Below are 19,545 nucleotides of genomic sequence, written 5' to 3' on the forward strand. Positions count from 1 at the left end.
CTGGGATTGGGAAGCCACATGCTTTCACTAAATATTGGCCGGTGTTGATTGCCTTGGAAAATAATAGTGCATTGTTGCTATAATGGAATGATTGCATACAATGGAAAATTATCAAGAAGCACCGTAATCTTTTCTATGTAGCAAAACAAAATATTTCAAAATAAATTACCTCATAAAATGCACACACAACTGATTTTCAAATGTAAAAAAAAATCTTGGCCTTTGTTATCATTTACTACTCAAATTTTTGAACTTGAAATTAGTCTGTTAAAAGTAGGGTCTGAAGTACCAATCAAAATCATTTTCAGACAAAATGTCTTAAGCTGCAGGAGTTCCACGAGGGAAAAGGAGTGGCAGAGCACAGCGGGTAGGAACGCAGGCTCCGGGGGTGGATGCGAAGCCCCAGCCTTACCCTTCTTGGCTGCGTGACCCTGGGCGAGTTCCTCGACCTTTCTGTGCCTCTGTTTCCTTATATATAAAATAAAAATAACAACAGTACCTATCTCATAGGGTTTTTATGAGGAATAAATTTGCTCACATTTGTAACCACTTAAAATAGTGCCTAATACACTTTAAGGGCCATCCAAGTGTTTATTTTTTTTATTTTTATTTTTTTTAAAGATTTATTTTTATTTATTTAATTCCCCTCCCCTCCCCCGGTTGTCTGTTTTCTGTGTCTTTTTGCTGCGTCTTGTTTCTTTGTCCGCTTCTGTTGTCGTCAGCGGCACGGGAAGTGTGGGCGGCACCATTCCTCAACAGGCTGCTCCCTCCTCCGCGCTGGGAGGCTCTCCTTATGGGTGCACTCCTTGCGCGTGGGGCTCCCCTACGCGGGGGACACCCCTGTGTGGCACTGCACTCCTTGCGCACATCAGCACTGCGCATGGGCCAGCTCCACACGGATCAAGGAGGCCCGGGGCTTGAACCGCGGACCTCCCATGTGGCAGACGGACGCCCCAACCACTGGGCCAAAGTCCGTTTCCCCCAAGTGTTTATTTTAAAACCATTTTAAAGTAGGCCGCAAAAGCAGCAGCAGAAGTACAACTACCATTGTGGCATCCTGACATAGAGATTTGCCGTAACTTTACTATGCGCAGAGGCAAAAGGAAACCATAGGTCCCGCTCTGTACAATCTTCGGTCCACTCCTCCTGCTGGGCTCATCTTTATGGGTATGCTTATTTGTATAAACATAGATGTATTATTTGGAAATGAAATGGTGAAACAAAACGGGCTATTTTAATAAACGAAGGAGCACTCTCTCCCACCCCCATCCTCCCCACAATCCTGAAATGAAACAAGTGAAGCGCAGTCGCATTCCGCAGCATGAGGTATCTGATGGGCAAAATTATCGCAAGAGGCAAGTTGAGCAAGTCCAACGACGTGACGGAGAGGCTGCCGCTAAGTGCTTTCTAATGAACACGAACACACACTGTGTTCAGGAGGTGCACGGAGCCAATTAATCTCGGCAGTTAGGATGGCAGCAGATTCCACAGAATGTTCATTTGCTTGGAATAGATGGTGTCACTGTCCCTCACTGCTCTGTCGTCGCCTTTGGTGACATCCAAGCACAATGGAGAAGCGAAGCCCCCCCACGACAATGCACTTCTCGAGAAAGTTTCCAGCCCTCAATCACTTATTTGCAAGTATCTTTGTGACGGATAAATTGAACAGATTTTCATTTGGACAAATGTCCATTTTATTTTACTAATTTAAACAAGGATTTTTAAAGACAAAGCCCATCAAACATTAGATAAGCATTTCAAGTTAATGGACCATGTAGTCCTATTTCCCCACAAACTCAGGAATCATCATATTATGTCCTATCTTTACAGCAACATCAATTATTAATATGTATATTTTGCTGACAGAGGACCTTGCCATAAATGTAGGTTTCGTTATCCAGTTCTGGGTCATTAACTGTGGAAAGCTTGTAGATATAATGGTTTATTCACATGGGAAGCCTTCATTAAGATGCATTATTCTACAGCTGATGTGTTTCAGTAGATAGTGTATTATTGTGTTCTCTATCTCCCTTTAATATTCGTAATTTATTTTTAAATGGGTTGCTGTTGATGTGGCGAGTTAACAAATTTGAATTCCATGTACCCAAAGTTGCTGAAGAGGAAACGATGTTTTAGCCCAAAGGAAAAACTGCTCATTAACATCGGGCCTAACTATATGATAACCTCTAAATTCAAAAGCAACTAGAGAAAGAAGCTAGAAATAGCCCAAGCGTATTTTTGTCAGAGAAAGTCTATATCTGGAAACAAGTGTGAAAACGCATATATTAACAGTACAGCAGGGTGTTACCCAAGAAACACAGGGCAGGGAATCAGGGTGCTTATTGTTGCCAAATCACAAAGGCAGAAGACTGCAAAGGTCATCTGGCTTCCAACCTCATTCTTCTCATCTGTGCAGTGGGGCAGTCACCTCCTCGCTCCCACCTCAAGAGATGGATGTAGATGATGGGGGAGAGTGTTACTGTGGGGGGAGTGGTGGGGTGGGGGTGGTGGGGGTGATTGGGGACCTCATATTTTTTGAATGTAATATCTTTTAAAAAAATGAATAAATTGAGTAGAATTTGGAAAAAATAAAAAATAAATAAAATAAATAAAAATTAAAAACTAAAAAAAAAAGAGAGATGGATGTAGACACATTTAAGGAAATGTAGTGAAGGACAGTGGAAGAAAAAAGTGTCACTATGATGGGCGTATTTGAAAAAGTGCCTGAGAGTTTTCTGTTTTACTCGTAGATCATGGCTATGTTAGGAGGTTTGCTGAATGTAGAGCTGGTATTGAGACACAAATCAGAGTCCTCTACTCACGAGTGCATTTTTTAGAGGTAAAGGGAGGAAACCAGCTAAAATATGGTGTCCACGTGCACATCTACAGAGGAAATCTGCAGCTAGCAACAGGAGCAGTGGGGCTTGGGGAGAAGCAATATGTAACTTGCTGATAGAGTAAAGTCATAGCATTAACACAAGACCTCAAAGCAATTTGACACATTCATCAGATCAAAAAATTGTTGCTCATTTGTAGCAGAGAATCCATCTTAACATCTTCATGAAAATGATTAACTTTGAAACAGCCATTGGCTAGATGAGATAAAATTCTATGTGAATGATAACTTTCACTTTCATACATTTAAAATGTACATGCTTGATACGAAAAAAATTACCTAGAAGATATAAGAATTGGATACTTTTTAAATGATGAGATAAAAGAATTCCTCTCTTTATTTTCATCCAAAATGCCTAAGAGATAAAGAAAATTCATGACTTTGCACACTGCGTAGGGGGGCAAATTAGATCATTTGTTTTTCTTAAAAATGATTCTATAGTTCTCATTCCATTTACTTTTAGATTTTTTTTCTATCATAAACATTGTACCTTATCATTATAATAAACTTAGAAGAAAATTGGCTCATTTCCTGCTTGGCTTTCTAATGCACATTTTAAAAAATACTGTATATGCAGTTGTCTTTTCTTCTTTTTTCACTTGATTTGGTCTTGTAAATGGGCAATGTATTCTACCAGCATCTCCATTGTAGTTTCCAAGTTTAGAGATTCCGTCTACCTCCTGAAGTTCATAGGTATTTCTGTTGCTTAGAGATTGTGTATGTGTGTGTGTGTGTACCTGCTTGTTACATTTAATTATTTAAGCCATTTGGAATTTATTTTAGTATATGACATGAATTGAGGCTTGGGGATTATTTTTGCCAAATAATTAACTTAAATTCTGAGTTTTGGGATGGATGTTGTCCATCATCATCTCCTTGTTAGTTGTCCTGGATAAGTCCAATACACTGGAGAGTGGGTGTTGCAACTCTGCTGAAACTTAAGTCTTTAGTCCATCCACATGCCAGTTGTGCCTGGAATTTCAGCAGAGTTGCAACACCTACTCCCTAGTGCATTGGACTCACCCAGGACAACTAACAAGGAGATGATGATGGACAACGCCCATCCCAAGGAACATAGAGAGCCTGCAACTGCAAGCAAGATAGTTCCATCCATCTACCTCCTGAGATCTAAGCTCCCGCTCAATTAGAAGAAGAGTAGGCATCACCATCCCCAAATCCTTAAGATTGGGGAATGAACAATGGACTGAAGTAGACTTATTATTATTCTACTATAGACTTATTATTCTAGCAATGGAAGAACTCTTATCATTGATATAAAGACAGTAGCTACCAAAGGTTCTGAGGGATGGGAGAGGGAAGAATAGGTGTAATATGGGGGCATTTTTGAGATATTGGGGTTGCCCTATATGGCATTGCAGTGAAGGATATAGGCCATTGTATATTTTGCCATAACCTACAAAAATGTGTGGGACAGAGTGTAAATTATAATGAAAGCTGTAGTCCATGGTTAGTAGCAATGCTTCAATATGTGTTCATCAGTTGTAACAAATGTACCACACGAATGAATGATGTTGTTAATGTGGGAAAGTCAGAGAGGGGAAGAGAGTAGGGATATGGGAGTCCCTTATATTTTTTTATCTAACATTTATATAATCTAAAGCTTCTTTAAAAGTAAAAAAATAATTAAAAATAATTCAGAGTTTTCCAAGACACAAGCTAATCATAATGTCAAATGCCAAAGACAAAGAGAGAATTCTGAGAGCAGCAAGAGCAATGCATAACATATAATGGATACCCAATAAGATTAAGTACCAATTTCTTATCAGAAACCATGGAAGCAAGAAGACAGTGGTATGATATACTTAAGATACAGTAAGAGAAAAACTTTCAACCAAGAATCTTATATCCAGCAAAATTGTCTTTCAAAAATGAGGGCAAGTTTAGAATATTCACAGATAAACAGAAACTGAGAGAGTATGTAACCAAGAGACCAGCTTTTCAGGAAATACTAAAGGATGTGCTACAGTCTGAAATGAAAAGACAGGAGAGAGAGGCTTGGAAGAAAGTCTGGAAATGAAGATTATATCAGTAAACATATCTAAAAGTCTCAAAAGAGTGGTGAAAATAAAATATGACAGATAAAACCCAAAGGTCAAAATGGGTGAAATGAGCACTGCCTTTACAATAATAACATTGAATGTTAATGAATTAAACTCCCCAATCAAAAGAAACAGACTGGCAGAATGGATAAGAAAATATGAGCCACCTATATGCTGTCTGCAAGAGACTCACCTTAGACCCAAGGATACCAATAGATTGAGAATGAAAGTCTGGAAAAAGATATTCTATGCATGCAGTAACAAAACTAAAACAAAACAAAAAAGCCAGAGTACCTTTTTATATATTAGATGAAGTAGACTTTAAAAGACACTAGTAATGTGCAATCTGAGGAGGAAGTTGGGGGGGGAAATTCCATTTACAAAAGTGAATAAAAGAATCCAATGTTTGGGAATAAACTTAACCAATGATGTAAAGCACTTGTATACAGAAAACTACAACTCACTGTTAAAAGAAATAAAGACCTAAATGATTGAAGAAACATTCCATGCTCATGGATTGGAAGACTAAATATCATTAGGATGTCAATTCTACCCAAATTGATGTACAGATTCAATGCAATTCCAATAAAAATTCCACCAGCATTTTTTAAATAAACATGATTATCAAATTAAATTGAAGGGGTGGAGGGTCCCGAATAGCTAGAAATATCTTAAAAAGGAAAAATGGAGTTGGAGGACTCTCACTTCCAAACTTTAAATCATATTACCTTGCTACAGTGGTAAAAACAGCATGGTACTGGCATAAAGACAGACACACAAACCAATGGAACCAAACTGATGGTTAAGAAACAGACCCTCACAACTGTTGTCAAGTAATACTTGACAAGCCTGTCATACCCACCCAGCTCAAACAGAATAGTCCATTCAACAAATGGTGCTGGGAAAACTGGATATCCATAGCCAAAAGAAGGAAAGAGGACCCCTATCTCACACCTTATACAAAAATTAACTCAAAATGGATCAAAAACCTAAATATAAAAGAACTACAAAGCTTCTAGAAAAAAATGTAAGAAAATATCTTCAAGACCTGGTGGTAGATGGTAGATTCTTAAAGGAGATAAGAGGAAGACTGAGATGGACTACTGATGTTTAATGTATGTAGAAGTTTTGATCGACTTTATTGTAAAGTTTGGAAATGTATAGAGTTGATGGTAAAACATTATAGTGAGTAAAAGCTGGTTCATACATTGCAATGTGACTGAAAAGGGTAGTCTAGGGATGTAAATGTCAATTGAAGGAGGGCTGGAGAATAATCTAGGAACTGAATAACACAGTAAACACAGAGGCGGATGAGATTGTGGTCGATGGACCAGATGCAGGGGTGTCTTTTGTGAGCTGGAGCAGATGTACATCACTATTGTGGGGTGGTAGGAATGTGGAAAAGCATGGGGAGAATGCAACTGGAGTGACTTATGGACTGTGGTTGACAGTAATAATGTAGTTTTCAGGCATTGAAGCCAAAGATGTACTGTGTTGATAATGGCAGGGTATGGAAAAAGTATGCCGAATGTATGCTGTGGACCTGGTAATAGTCTGATGATATCTCCTAATCTGTAGCAAATGTTACATCACAGTATGGTGTGTTGATAGAGGGGTGTTGTATGGGAATCTTGCACATGTGCATGATTGTTTGGTAAGTTTACAACTTCTGTCATAAAAATATATTTAAAAAATAATGGGGTGGGTTGGGCGAAAACACAACAAATGTAAAATAAGGACTATAGTTAGTAGCAAGATTTTGACCATGTTCTTTCATCCTTTGTAACAAATGTTTCAACGATGCAAAGTGTTTGTGGTGGGTTGATGTATAGGACTCCTGCATGATGTTATGCATGTTTGCTTTGTAAGTTCACAACTTTTGCTATATACTTATTGTTTATGTATGGTCATATATAAATGATATAAAAATAATGATGATGATGATGATAGGGTGGGGTGGGGGAAAAATATACAAATGTAAGATACTTTGGTTGGTAGTAATATTCTGAGGATGCTCTTTAATCATTAGTTAAAAATGTTTCACAACAATTCAAGGTATTGTTGGTAGGGTGAGGTATGCTGTCTCTGTATGATGTTTTGTATGTTTGTTTTGTAAGCTCACAGCTATTACTATACACTTATTGTTTATGTATGTTTATGTATGTGTGATATAGTTCAATAAATTAAAAAAAATAACTCAGAGTTTTGATAATGTCTTAGTAAATGTGAACTTTGTCTTGCAGCTTTGGAAATGGCTTTTAATGTTGTTATTGTTTTTAAATCTCCATAAGTTTCTTTACACTGTAGCACCCTGACTTTCCTGGGTTTCACCCCTTTAGTTGTTGGTGCAACACTGAGCTCAGCGAACATTTGTGGAGCACTCGCTGGGGGCCACGCTCTGTACCAGGGCTCTCCACGAAGGGTTGCACTCACCCCGCACAGCCCAGTGCTGTCCCCACCCTAAAGGAGAGGATCCTGAGCCTTAAAAGACCGAGTGCCTTGTACAAGACCACAGAGCTACCAAGTGGCAGACCTAAGATTTAAACCCAGGCATCGTGTCCTAAAATCTCAGAGTATGGCTTGGGATCAGATAAACCAGGGCTTGTGTCTTGCCTTTGCCATTTACCAGCCATGCGAATTTGGGAAAGTTAACTAGCCCCTCTATTCTGTTTCCTATTTATATGATGACTTGTGCCTAATCAGATGATGTGAAGATTAGGAGGTTGGTTCTGTAGAGTTGCTGGTCTACTAGTAGAAACTCAGGAAGTGATACGGGTGTCATCTTCTATGATGCCTATTATGAACAACAACAAATTCTCCGCCTACCTTTTCTCCTTTTCCTTCTCTTTATCTCCTACTTCATCTTTGTCATTGTCTTCTTCATCATCATTATTTTGGGCCTTGCAGGCTTTACAATCTCTGTCACAACTGCTTAACTTTGTCATTGTGGTGTGAAAGCAGCCACAGACAATATGTAGGTGAATAAATGAATGATAAGTGTAGCTGCATTCCAATAAAACTATATTTACAAAAACAGGCCACTGGTCAGATTTGACCCATGGGCTAGAGTATGATGAACCTTGCTCTAGAGTAGGTAGAAGAAAGCTCCCGAGTCCGGCTGGCTGTCAATAAACCATTTTTCCTTCTCAAAAAAAAAAAAAAAAAAAATAGAGTAGTTAGAGTTTCCTAATTTGGATTTGAAAGAACTAAATTAGTATGTTCAACAAAAGCAACAGTATATATATTTGATTTCATCAAAATTTAAAACTTTCATGCATTGAAGGAAATTATCAAGAAAGTGAAAAGAAGCCTACAGAATAGGAGAAAATAGTTTTGAACCATATATTGGATAAAGGTTTAATATATATAATATATATATATTTAATTTTGCAATACAAAAACAACTCAAATAAAAACTGAGCAAAGGACTTGAAAAATGTTTCTTTGAAAGAGATATATAATTGACTAATAGCACATGAAAAGATACTTCATTGGCCATTAGGGAAATACAAATTTAAACCACAGTGAGATACCACTTCACACCCAAAATGATGGCTATTATTTTTTAAAAATTACTAGTGCTAAGATGCACTAATACATGGGACTCTAATACATGGGACTGTAAGGTTTGTGGGAATGTAAAATGGTACAGTTATTGCGGAAAGCAAAATGGCAGTTCCTTGGAAAGTTACGTAGAGAATTACCATTTGACCCAGCAATCCAACATCTAGGTACATTCCCAAAAGGATTGCAAGCAGCCTTGCAAATAGATACGTGTACACAATTATTTATGGCAGGTTTCATGATAGCCCAAAGCTGGAAACAACCCAAGTGTGCATTGACAAACTAGTGGATAAACAAATGTGGTACATACACATAATGGAATATTACTTAGCCATAAGAAAAAGTGAAGTTATGTGACATGTTGCAACATGGAAGAATCTTGAAAACATTACACTCTGTGAAATAAGCAAGACACATAAGGACAAAAATGGTAGATCTTTTACAAGAGATGACTAGTGTAGTGATTTAAACATGTATGTACCCCAGAAAAACATGCTCTTAAATTTAATCCATACTTGATGGTATAAACCATTGTAAGTAAGTCCTTTTGATGAGGTTACTTCAGTTGAGGCGTGCCCCACCTCAGTCAGGATAGTTGATCCTCCTACTGGAGTCCACAGAAGCAAGAAGCTGAAATCACTGAAACCCAGAAGAGAAGGGAGAGACCAACAGAGGTCACCATGTGCCTTGCTGTGTGGCAGAGGAGCCAAGGATCCCTGCCAGCCAGACTTTGGGGAGGAAGTGTCACCTTGATTTGGACATTTTTCCAGCCTCAAAACTGTGAGTGAATGAATTCCCACTGTTTAACTCAACTCATTTCATGGTATTTGCTTTGAGTAGCCTAGGAAATTAAAATTGATACCAGGAGAGTGGGGTGCAACTATTGCAAATACTAAAAAATATAGAAACAGCTTTGGAATTGTGTAATGGGTAGAGGCTGGAAGAATTGTGAGGTACTTGATAGAAGAGGTCTGGATGGCTTTGAAGAGACTGTTGGTAGAAATATAAACGCTAAACGTACTTCTGATGAGGCATTAGGTAGAAATAATGAATGTGCTATTGGAAAATGGAGGAAAGGCAATCCTTGTTTTAAAGTGGCAGAGAACTTGGCAAAATTGAGTTCTGATGCTGAATAGAAGGCAGAACTTGAAAATGATAAACTCGGTTATTTGGCTGAGGCAATTTCTAAGCTAAATGTAAAAAATGCAGCCTGGTTTCTCCTTGCAGCTTAAAGTGAAATGAGAGAAGAAAGAAGCAAATATAAAGTGAAAAAAGAATTCTGGAAAATTGAAAGCATGCCACAAAATCCCTCAAAATTAAATGCCATAATCCCTCAAAATTAAATAATAAATCCAAACAATGGACATAACTGAAGTCCAAATTAGTCCTGGAAGATAAAATTAAATAAAATACTGTGTAACAGAGCATATGGACAAAGGGGAGATGGAAATTATGACAGAAAAATTCAGAGTCATGGAGGATCAATTTGGTGGTCTGACATTTATCTAATAGGTATTGCAGAGAAAAAAGCAATAGAAGGAAATTTCCCAGAGTGCGGACATAATTCTTCATATTGAAGGACCAAGTGCAAAACAAGATGAATGAAGAAATGCCCACACCTAGACACATTTTGATGAACTGCCAGAATTCCAAATATAAAGACCATGAGAGCTTTCAGGAAGGAAAAACAGCTTACCTACAAAGGAACAACCATTGTATTTGCAACAAACTTCTGCCTGCAGCACTGCACTTTCGAAGACGCAACCTCAAAGGGAATGAGTAAAGTGCCACTTGAGTGGCCCAAATACATGGCATTGGAAATCAAATATTTAAGGCCGTATATATCCACTCTGTAAGTGTTGCTTCAACAAAATGAAAACCGAACACAAGAAGAAGAAGGGCATGGGTAACAGATAAATCAGAACAAATTTATAGCTCAATTTAAATAGCCGCTGATTAAAAAATTAATCACAATCTGATTATTTTCTGAGAGGTTGGGGCAGGAAAGTGAACACATATGAAGGCCCTGCGCCTGTTCAAAGAAGCTGTAGAGGGACAGATGAACTCCAGACAGAGATACAAATATCAGTGTCAATTAACATGCTAATTTTCTTTAAGTAACTAGTAGAAGATTAGAAATAGGATGCATATTTCTAACTCACTGGAGGACAAGAATGAACAAAGTTAACTCCACAAACTCATCAAAAGAGAAGAAAAAATGGAATAAGAAATTGTGTTACAAAGAAAATCTTAAATAAGATGGCAAGATTATCTCCAATTATTTCATTCATGCAAAGGAATAAAATTCCCCTTCGAAGTAATTCTCAGATTTAGTTTTTGAAACTCCAGAATTTTGAAAATCCAAGAGAGAAAGCACAATCATATTGACACTGGGAAATTCAAAACAAAGGAATGCAGAGAGTTATGTCAGGGACTTTTTTTTAAATAAGCAGAGTAAATACACGCATCTATCTTTCTCCTTCTGCAGAATCCACAAAATGAAAGTGAACAACAATAAAGGAATTAAAATGTACAAACTCACAAAGAGAGAGGAAGCAAAAGTAGGACAATGAGAGGTGAGGGGGAGAATGAATGGTTGGTGGTTAATGGGAGCCCAGCAAAGAAAGTGGAAATCCAATGCCAGTGACGGACAAGCTGATGAACCTTCTCAATAAAATATCCAAGAAAGTCTTAAGAATTAGAGGAACCAGGTATCTTGGAAGGCAGATGTGTTGGGGAATGGCTGAAAATCCAGAGAACTCTTTTTAAAATTTAGCTCCCCTCCACTGCCTTCTCGATCAGGCACCTCTGTCTTTCCAACTCTGGTCAGTCTGGAGTCTTTTCTTAAGAGAAACTGAGTGAAAACTGTACTAAACCTGGGACCCCAGGCATGGCAGAGAGTTAGGCAAACACTCCCTTCAGTGAGGTTATGAAAAGAGGATAAAGAGAAGGTCCAGGAGAGAAGCAGTAAGGCCACCAGCTCCCCTCCTTGGCTTAGCTGCTCACCTTCAGCCAGCCAAGCTTATGCTTCTTCAGGAACAGACTGGAGAATTTCTGTCTGGAAAACCTGACCGGCCCACTAGAAAAGACGTTCAGATACTGATAGCTAAGATCTCCCAGTAAAGCACCTCTGTCCCCACCAGTCATCAACACCCGCTTTGTCCAGCTTCCAACCAGCTGTGGAAGCTACCCTCCTCTGGAAGAACAGACAAGGATCACCAGAAGAGACAGACCAAAACAAACCAAGAGAAAAATTAATTAGAAGGAAAAAAATAAAACAGAAAGCAAAGTCCTAAAATTAATAATATATAAATGAGATTATTGAACCTAGAAATTAGAACATAATTCCATAAAAATAAGAATCAAAGAACATGAAAGAGCTGTGGGAATGTGAAGATAAATCTGTAGAAATGTAAAGAGGAGAGTATAAGATCTACCTACTCTTATCTACTGACCGAAAAGGATTAACGAGGATTTTTTTTTTTCTCCTGGAGTCAATACTTGTTTCAGTCTTGAGTTAGCTTAGGTTTATATTGACTTATCATGATCTCCAATTTCTGAGAGATTATAAAACACCTCTAAATTCCATCAAATATATCAGGCAGTTGTCCCATTCTCTATTTTACCCCTTGAAGCCCATTTTTTCCCATCTGGAGCCTGCCATCTTCCCACCCCAAACTGGAGAGTTGCAGAACTCTCTGACCTTCCAATGCACATGGCCTCCTTGGGAAAGAAGGCTCACAGGAAGTGAACAATGTGTAGAACACAGGACAATGACTAATGGGTAGAACCTTCCAAGACAACTGGCATCTACTCTTAGATTCACCCAGTGGTGTGCTGGTAAATAGTGGATTTCTGGGGGGAATCTCTATGCATAATTATCCATACATAAGTTTGTTGTAAGTTTATATGTGATTTAGAAGATGTATAAACACTATTTATAAATAATATATACACTTTTTGAAAATTCCTTAGAGCCAATTGATTTTCACAGAAATTTCATTGATTTTTTTACTAAACCCTTATCTGTTGCCAGTATGTGGTTGCAATTGACAAATGAGAGCAGTTCCAATAATACTGATGGATATTTTCATTTGCAGGCATGAGTAAGACAAAAGTGAAAGAGCAAAGACATGTACTATATAATGTCAATCGTTCATCAGCGTATTAGTCAGCCAAAGGGGTGCCGATGCAAAATACCAGAAATTAATTGATTTTTATAAAGTATTTATTTGGGGTAGGAGCTTACAGATACCAGACCATAAAGCATAAGTTACTTCCCTCACCAACGTCTATTTCCATGAGTTGGAGCAAGATGGCTGCCGATGGCTGCCAGGGTTCAGGCTTCCTGGGTTCCTCTGGGCTCAGCTCCTCTGTTTTCTCCACAAGGTCAGCTGTAGACTATCAGGTGAACAGCTCTGACTCTCCATGGGGTTTCTGCTGTGTCTCTATTCCTCTGTGTTCTTCTCCTGGCTCAGGTCCTCTCTTCCCCAGGGCTTGCTTTTCCCTTTCCTCTTCATGCTTACTTCCTGGGGCTCCAGCTTAAGACTCAGCATGAAACTCCACCATCAACACTCCAACGTCAGAAACACCTAACTCTGTTCTTTGCTATGCCTTTTATCTGTGAGTCCCCACCCTTTGGTGGGTGGGGACTCAACGCCCTACTGGCACAAGAGGTTTACTTAATTACTTAATCAAATAAACCTATGAATCCAATGTAATTTAATATGCCCAGAGGAAAAGATCAGTTTACAAACATAATCCAATATTTCTTTTTGGAATTCATCAATAATATCAAACTGCTAAAATCAGTTTAGAAACTTGGATACTTTTCACCCAAATAAGAAAATGTTTTTGAATACTGAAAGAATATTTCCTCAATTTTTTGTGCCATTCACAGTGTGACACACTTTTATGTTTAACCTGCACTATTAACACTGCTCTATCACTTTAAGTGTAGACAACCAAATCAAAATAAAGACCTGATTTCTAGTATCTGTTTATACAGCTGTTTGTACAGCTCTGACAGAATATTTCAGCAAAGTCAGGAGCTTGGCACAATAGCACACTACGACCCAGTATTTTCACAGTAGAGGTACAACTGACATAAGTAACCTCAGGCGCATAGATGATAGCATATTGTGGCAAAATAATTATGAAGGCACGAATTTTGACTATTGGTTACCTTTATTTTTAACATAATGTGTTTAATTTTCAGTTTATTTAATTTAGTTTTTAACGATGGCTGCTTTTAACAACCAGCTCACAAAACAATTCACTCTCACGAGTAGTTCCAGGCTGACTCCAGCACACCATTGGATTTCAGTACTTCAACCCCCCATACTTCTTTTCCGTCTCCAAGCCACCTTAGTTCTTTCCACCCAATCCCAAAAGGTAGCATTTTTATAAACTATGCAGAATTGCTCTGTAACTACGTCATATGTAGATCTATTCCTGACAATTTCATGTGAAATCCCTAAAGAACAGGAATCATGTCTTAAAATTTTGTATTTTCACTTACCACCACCCTACAAAGATATTGGAACAGTGTTGAACATTTGATGGATGCTTAATGACCAAACATTTGTTGACTTACTGAACAGTAGATTTTGAGGGAGAACATTCTGACAATACGATTTATTATTAAAGTGAATGTCTGGAGTCAACTGTAGAATTTCCTTCTTTGGAGGTCTTTAACAAGAGAATGGCTGTTTTCAGAGTTGATTTTGGAGTTGTTCCTTTTTTCCTGGAGATAGGACTCTCAAAATCTTCATCCATTCTCACTTCAAATATTTTCTTACTCTATATTCTTTGTTCTCCCACTGACCAAGAAGATTTAGGAAAACTTTACTTTTTATAGTTTGAATGATTTTTTTTAAGATCATTGAATATGCATTTTTCAAGCTAACCTTGTCCCCCTCATTCTGATATCAAGCTAATTCTGATCTTCTGATGTGCTGGAAATGGTGGAGGAATGAGCCACATTTTTTCCTCCCAATGATGGTAACTCAATTCTTCACATTTTCCTGCCAGCTCTGATTCTTTTATTCTGTATCTGTTTTTTATGGGCCTGTGAGAGGGCACTACTGGAAATATTGACACATTTGGTTAGTTTCTAACGTTTTTCACCCACTCTCTGACTTCTATGGTTGCAAAACTTTTTGCTTTATATTTTCAGAATCCACCACCCCAATTTAACCAACTCAGTCCTACAATAATCCAGGCCGAAAAGGTGAACCGCCTGAGGAATGAGGTGCAATTCAAGCACGAAGAGAGCTACAGAGAAGCACTGGTTACCATCAAAGATGATCTGAAATTAATCGAAGGTACAGACATCAAGGAGAGCCTTCAAGACCAGATACGGCAGTGGTTCATCGAGTGCAGGTGAGTGGGAGGCGCCAGCCATAGACCTCTAGCAGTGGAGGCTGTGCAGGTTTCAGAGCCCAGGAGCATATTTTTTTAAAGATTTATTTTATTTATTTCTCTCCCCTTCTCCCTCGTTGTCTGCTCTCTGTGTCCGTTTGCTGTGTGTTCTGCATCTGCGTGCATTATCCAGTGGCACCGGGAAACCATGTCTCTTTTTTTTGCATCATCTTGCTGCATCAGCTCTCCACGTGTGCGGTGCCACTCCTGGGCAGGCTGTGCTTTTTTCATGCAGGGCTGCTCTCCTTATGGGGTGCACTCCTTGCGCGTGGGGCTCCCCTATGCGGGGGACACCCCTGCGTGGCACGGCACTCCTTGCGCGCATCAGCACTGCGCGTGGGCCAGCTCGTCACACAGGTCAAGGAGGCCCTGGGGATCAAACCCTGGACCCTCCATATGGTAGACAGATGCTCTATCAGCTGAGCCGCGTCCACTTCCCAGGAAGTTTCTTGGCGTTACTTTCATAAATGAAATGTCAAGGATAAGAATTTAGGGGTTGTATATGCAATGAGATGGTTTGTATCCCCTTTTTGGAAACATGGCCCCCAGAGTGCTTCTGAGACCCATGGGATTGGACATCATGGATGGCTGCTGGGCCCGAGGGTGGGGTAGGGTGTCCCAGGCCGGGTGTGTCCGAAAGCCAGAGGAGCCACCTCAGCCAGCCATGCTGCCCTGCCCATGGCCTCGGGGCCGGCTGGCCTTGCCCCCTGTAAGGAGCTCCAGGTCCTCGGTCCAGGTCCCTCTCTGTTGTAATCTTCAAGGCAGCTGCTGACACCTGGGCACAGGTGCCTCTGACCTGACAGGGCGGGGGTGGGCAGTCTGGCACGAGACCCCGCTTTCATGAATTCAGAGCCTCGCCTTTTTAAATGCCTTTAAATGAAGTGGAAAGTAGCTTAAAACTGGTTTACGGAAGATGGTTTTTGAAGGGTATTCTTTGTTAGAGCAATTTTCCGCACAGTGAAACAAGCGCTTTCTGTAGGTCCCCTAATTAGGGCCGTTTTAAAAAATGTGTTTTATTCCAAGAGGAGAGGGGAAGGGGGGAGAGTGTTGGGATGAGTCGTGGGCGCTGTGGGAGACAGACGTGGCCGCCGGCTTTCTGTGGGGGTAGCACGCCACATCGGTCAGGTTTCCGGGTGCTCAGGCACCAACGTCAGGTACCGAGTCAGAACCAGACAATGTATCGCTGGTGACTGAAAAGCAAACTTCCTCTCAAAGAGTCGTAGTAAAAGATGACGCCGTGGTGGGGCCTCTGCAGCTTCCTCCAGTGCTGCCCCCCTCCCGACAGTGCTGCCCCCGCAGTGGGAGCTGGGCCTAGCAATCCACTCCTGAAGAAGAAAACACAGCGAGAATGGGGGGCCACCTGTCCCAGGTGAGCCCTCAGGTGAGACCCCCCGGCAGCCCCAGAGAGCCTGGGGACAGGGCCACCTGCCGCGCCAGCGTCCGCACCCACAGAAACCAAGAGGTGCTACGCGTTCGTTGTTTTAAGCCGCTCAGTTCTGGGGTAATTTATTGCACAGCAATAGAAAATTATGTAGATGCTATAATATTATAATATAATAACATAATATGTATATACACACAGTGATTCAGGAAAAACTAAATTGTTATAAACTTCTTGTGTCAACCTTTATTTGTTCAATAATAACTAAATTTGGTAGCAAAGTCCTTTCATGAATATTTGACGTACAATTGCAAGTGTTTGATTAGGGAGTCCAGTCCTTTACTATAAACACCATTTGAAAATACTGATGATTTTTGAAACTTCAAAATTGGCAAAGTTTGTGAGTTACTCTTCTCACATCGTATTTTTCATGGCAATTTATATAGCAAACAGATTTCAGAAGGGGCATTTTAAACAAAAGGGATATTTAAAATGAAACATTTGACTTTCAGTAAATTCTATCAGATACGGAAGTTGAGAAAAGCAGTGGTGGGAGGAGGCGTGTGTATATATGCTCATATCCACTCTTGCTGTGCTCTATCCATTTCCCTCCTCACTTTCATTCTGGTTTGGTTTCATGAGTGCATACATGTGTCAAAATATAGCAAATTTTACTATGTTTAAATATGATCAGTAATACCTCAAAAATTATCAAGTCTATATATTACCAAAGCAATGGAATTATATCAACAAACACTCCAGTGTTTTAGCTCTTAAAAGTAGCACGTTTTTCTGTTCTCCAGAGTATGGAAATTCCCTTTTGCAATCGCTCACCTTGTTCTCCAACGTCTACTCCGACCTGAACTTGCCCGCCGTAGGTAAACTTGCCCCACGACTTCTGGTTAAGATAGTCTCCTTCGTCAACTGTCCGTTCTGAGCAGCCGCGGTGTCGCTGCCCGCCTGCCCCTCTGCAGGGGCCTGGCCTCTGTGCTCTCTTCCGCTGCCCTCGGAGAGCGAAGGGGACTTGCGCGTCCTCGTGCCAGCCCCGGGGCTGGGCAGAGGGCGGGGACCTGGGGGCGCACCGTGTCCAGCCCTGCCTGCTCGCCGGGGGCGCATGGTGGCCACCAAGGAGAGACCGCCGCCTGCTTTGGGGGCTTCTCCCTCTGCCTCCCCCACCCTGTGATTGGGCACCCGCGGCCCTGGCCTGGAGCCCCCGCGTCTCCAGGATCACAGGTGGTGCTACACCCTGGCCTTGGGGACAGCCGGGCGCCCTCAGACCGTCTGTCGAGCACCCCCACCCCGCTGCCATCATGCCCCCCTCCAGGCCCCACGTGGCCGCGGGGAGGTGCGCTGGCCGGGGGTCCTCAGTTCTCTTCACCCCCCTTTTTTCTGAGGCCCCGAGAGGGTGGCGCTCAAACACCTAGGCTGTGTCCCCACCCACCCACCTTCTCTCCCCTTCCCCGCCGCTGGGCCACATGAATTCCTGGTCCTCGGGCCACCGAGAGCTGACCCTCAGGAAAGCAGTCCTGCCCCGCTCCCGGAACTCCTTCCTGCTCTCTGGTGCTTGGATGAGCACCCTCCCCTTTCTCCTCCGGGCAGTTTTGCACAATGGTTAGAACCGCCAGCTGTCTGCGTTGGACGCCACCACGGTGTAGCCGTTGCTACCATAGCTGTGTAGCCTGGGACGAGTCTCTGAATTTCCCTGGGGTTCAGTTTCCCATCTGCAGTGTGGGCACGCGGTGGGGTGGTTGATAAGCGTGGAGGCTCAGGCCCCTTCGGGGGCCTTTGGCAGTTGCGATGCCCTGGAGCCACCTGCTCACCCCTAGACCTCTCTCCCAAAGGAGCAGGCAGCCCTGCCTGGACTGTGTCTAGTGCTAAGGAAAGGGCAGTGACACGTAAATTTCACTGGTAAGCGAATTGTGCAAGCTAATGCACAGCAGTGTTTTATTCTCATCCCGTTACGCAACTGTGTTTGGAGGAAATATGCTTGGGATAATTTTGTGCAACTGCAACCCCTGAATTTTACTTGGGAAGGCATTATTTCAAGAGAATCAAATCTCCTGATTAAATCACTGTGGATTGTAATCAAAACCTTCATTTTCATTGTAAATGAGAATTTTATGCCCTGTGTTTATGAACTTCCTTATCAGTCACTTCCCCCATTTTTTCTAATGGCTTCAGAGAATAGATGCTCAAAAAATGTTTTCTATGAATAAAAGGATTATTTTTATAGAGATATTTTAAATCTCATTTATTCAGCGACAAAAGCAAGTTGAAAACACTATCTACAATTATAATCCAAAATAAGTTTCATGTATACATATATATTCATACACACATCTAATTATTAAATATACGTTTGTATATGCATGGGAAATTTCTGGAAAGATACACAAGGAAACTTAGCATGGCTACCTCTGGGGACCTCTGGTATTATTTTTTATTTTATATTCTTCAATACCATTGGAAGTCTTTTTTCTAATAAGTATTATTTTTTATAATAAAAGGCCCAGGATTAAATAGTAGAGAAAAAAGAAACAAAATAATCAATTTGGGATCATCCAAAACCAAACATTTCTAAATTTTAAAAATCCCTATTTTGAGGAAAGCAGATTAATGCAATATCTTCAAAACAATTTTGGAAGTTGCCTTTTGATGAAAGAATGGAGGGACGTGGGGTGGGACTGGCAGTCGGCACCCTGAGGTCCCGGGGTGGTGGGTAACAGCCGCAAGCCCTCATGCCGTCCTAGGCATTGGCCTCGTGAGCTGTACCTGGCGTTTCTGGGCCTCCTTGGAAAACAGCCCTGCTGGCATCCCCCGAGGAGCCTGCACCCTGCTCCCCGCCCTGGCAGTGCCGAGGCCGAGCTGGCGCAGCTCTCATTGCTGGGTGCCATTCACAGAGCCGTGAAGCCTCTTTTTGAAGAAATGGCAAATTGAGGGCAAATTAATTTTCATAACTGGATTTCATTTATCCGATTGTCCTGGGAAAAAATCCTTTTCCTTCCTTTTTTAAATCAAAGACAAATAAAAGCAAATATTATCTTTGGAAACATGAAACATGATCAGTCTTCAGGACACACACCCAAAGACACAAAATGACAACTTAATTTATTAGAACTTAAAATTACCATAGCTCCCACAGTTCAGAATATTTATTCTTACCTCGTTTAATAAATATTTATAGCTGCCCAAAGGGATTGCACTGGGATTTGTTTTTAAGT

At 40.8% G+C, this 19,545-nt stretch overlaps 1 protein-coding gene across 1 annotated transcript in view; it reads left to right on the forward strand.

The window, feature by feature from the left end:
• The window catches only part of IQCA1 (IQ motif containing with AAA domain 1), a 194,463-nt gene that overhangs the window by 34,007 nt on the left and 140,911 nt on the right, over window positions 1–19,545 (forward strand). The window contains exon 6 of the mRNA XM_058299847.2: window positions 14,699–14,904. Coding sequence (XP_058155830.1) covers window positions 14,699–14,904 — 206 coding nt within the window. The remainder of the gene's footprint in view (window positions 1–14,698; window positions 14,905–19,545) is intronic.

Source organism: Dasypus novemcinctus, chromosome 7, assembly GCF_030445035.2.
Source record: "Dasypus novemcinctus isolate mDasNov1 chromosome 7, mDasNov1.1.hap2, whole genome shotgun sequence".
Classification (NCBI taxonomy): domain Eukaryota; kingdom Metazoa; phylum Chordata; class Mammalia; order Cingulata; family Dasypodidae; genus Dasypus; species Dasypus novemcinctus.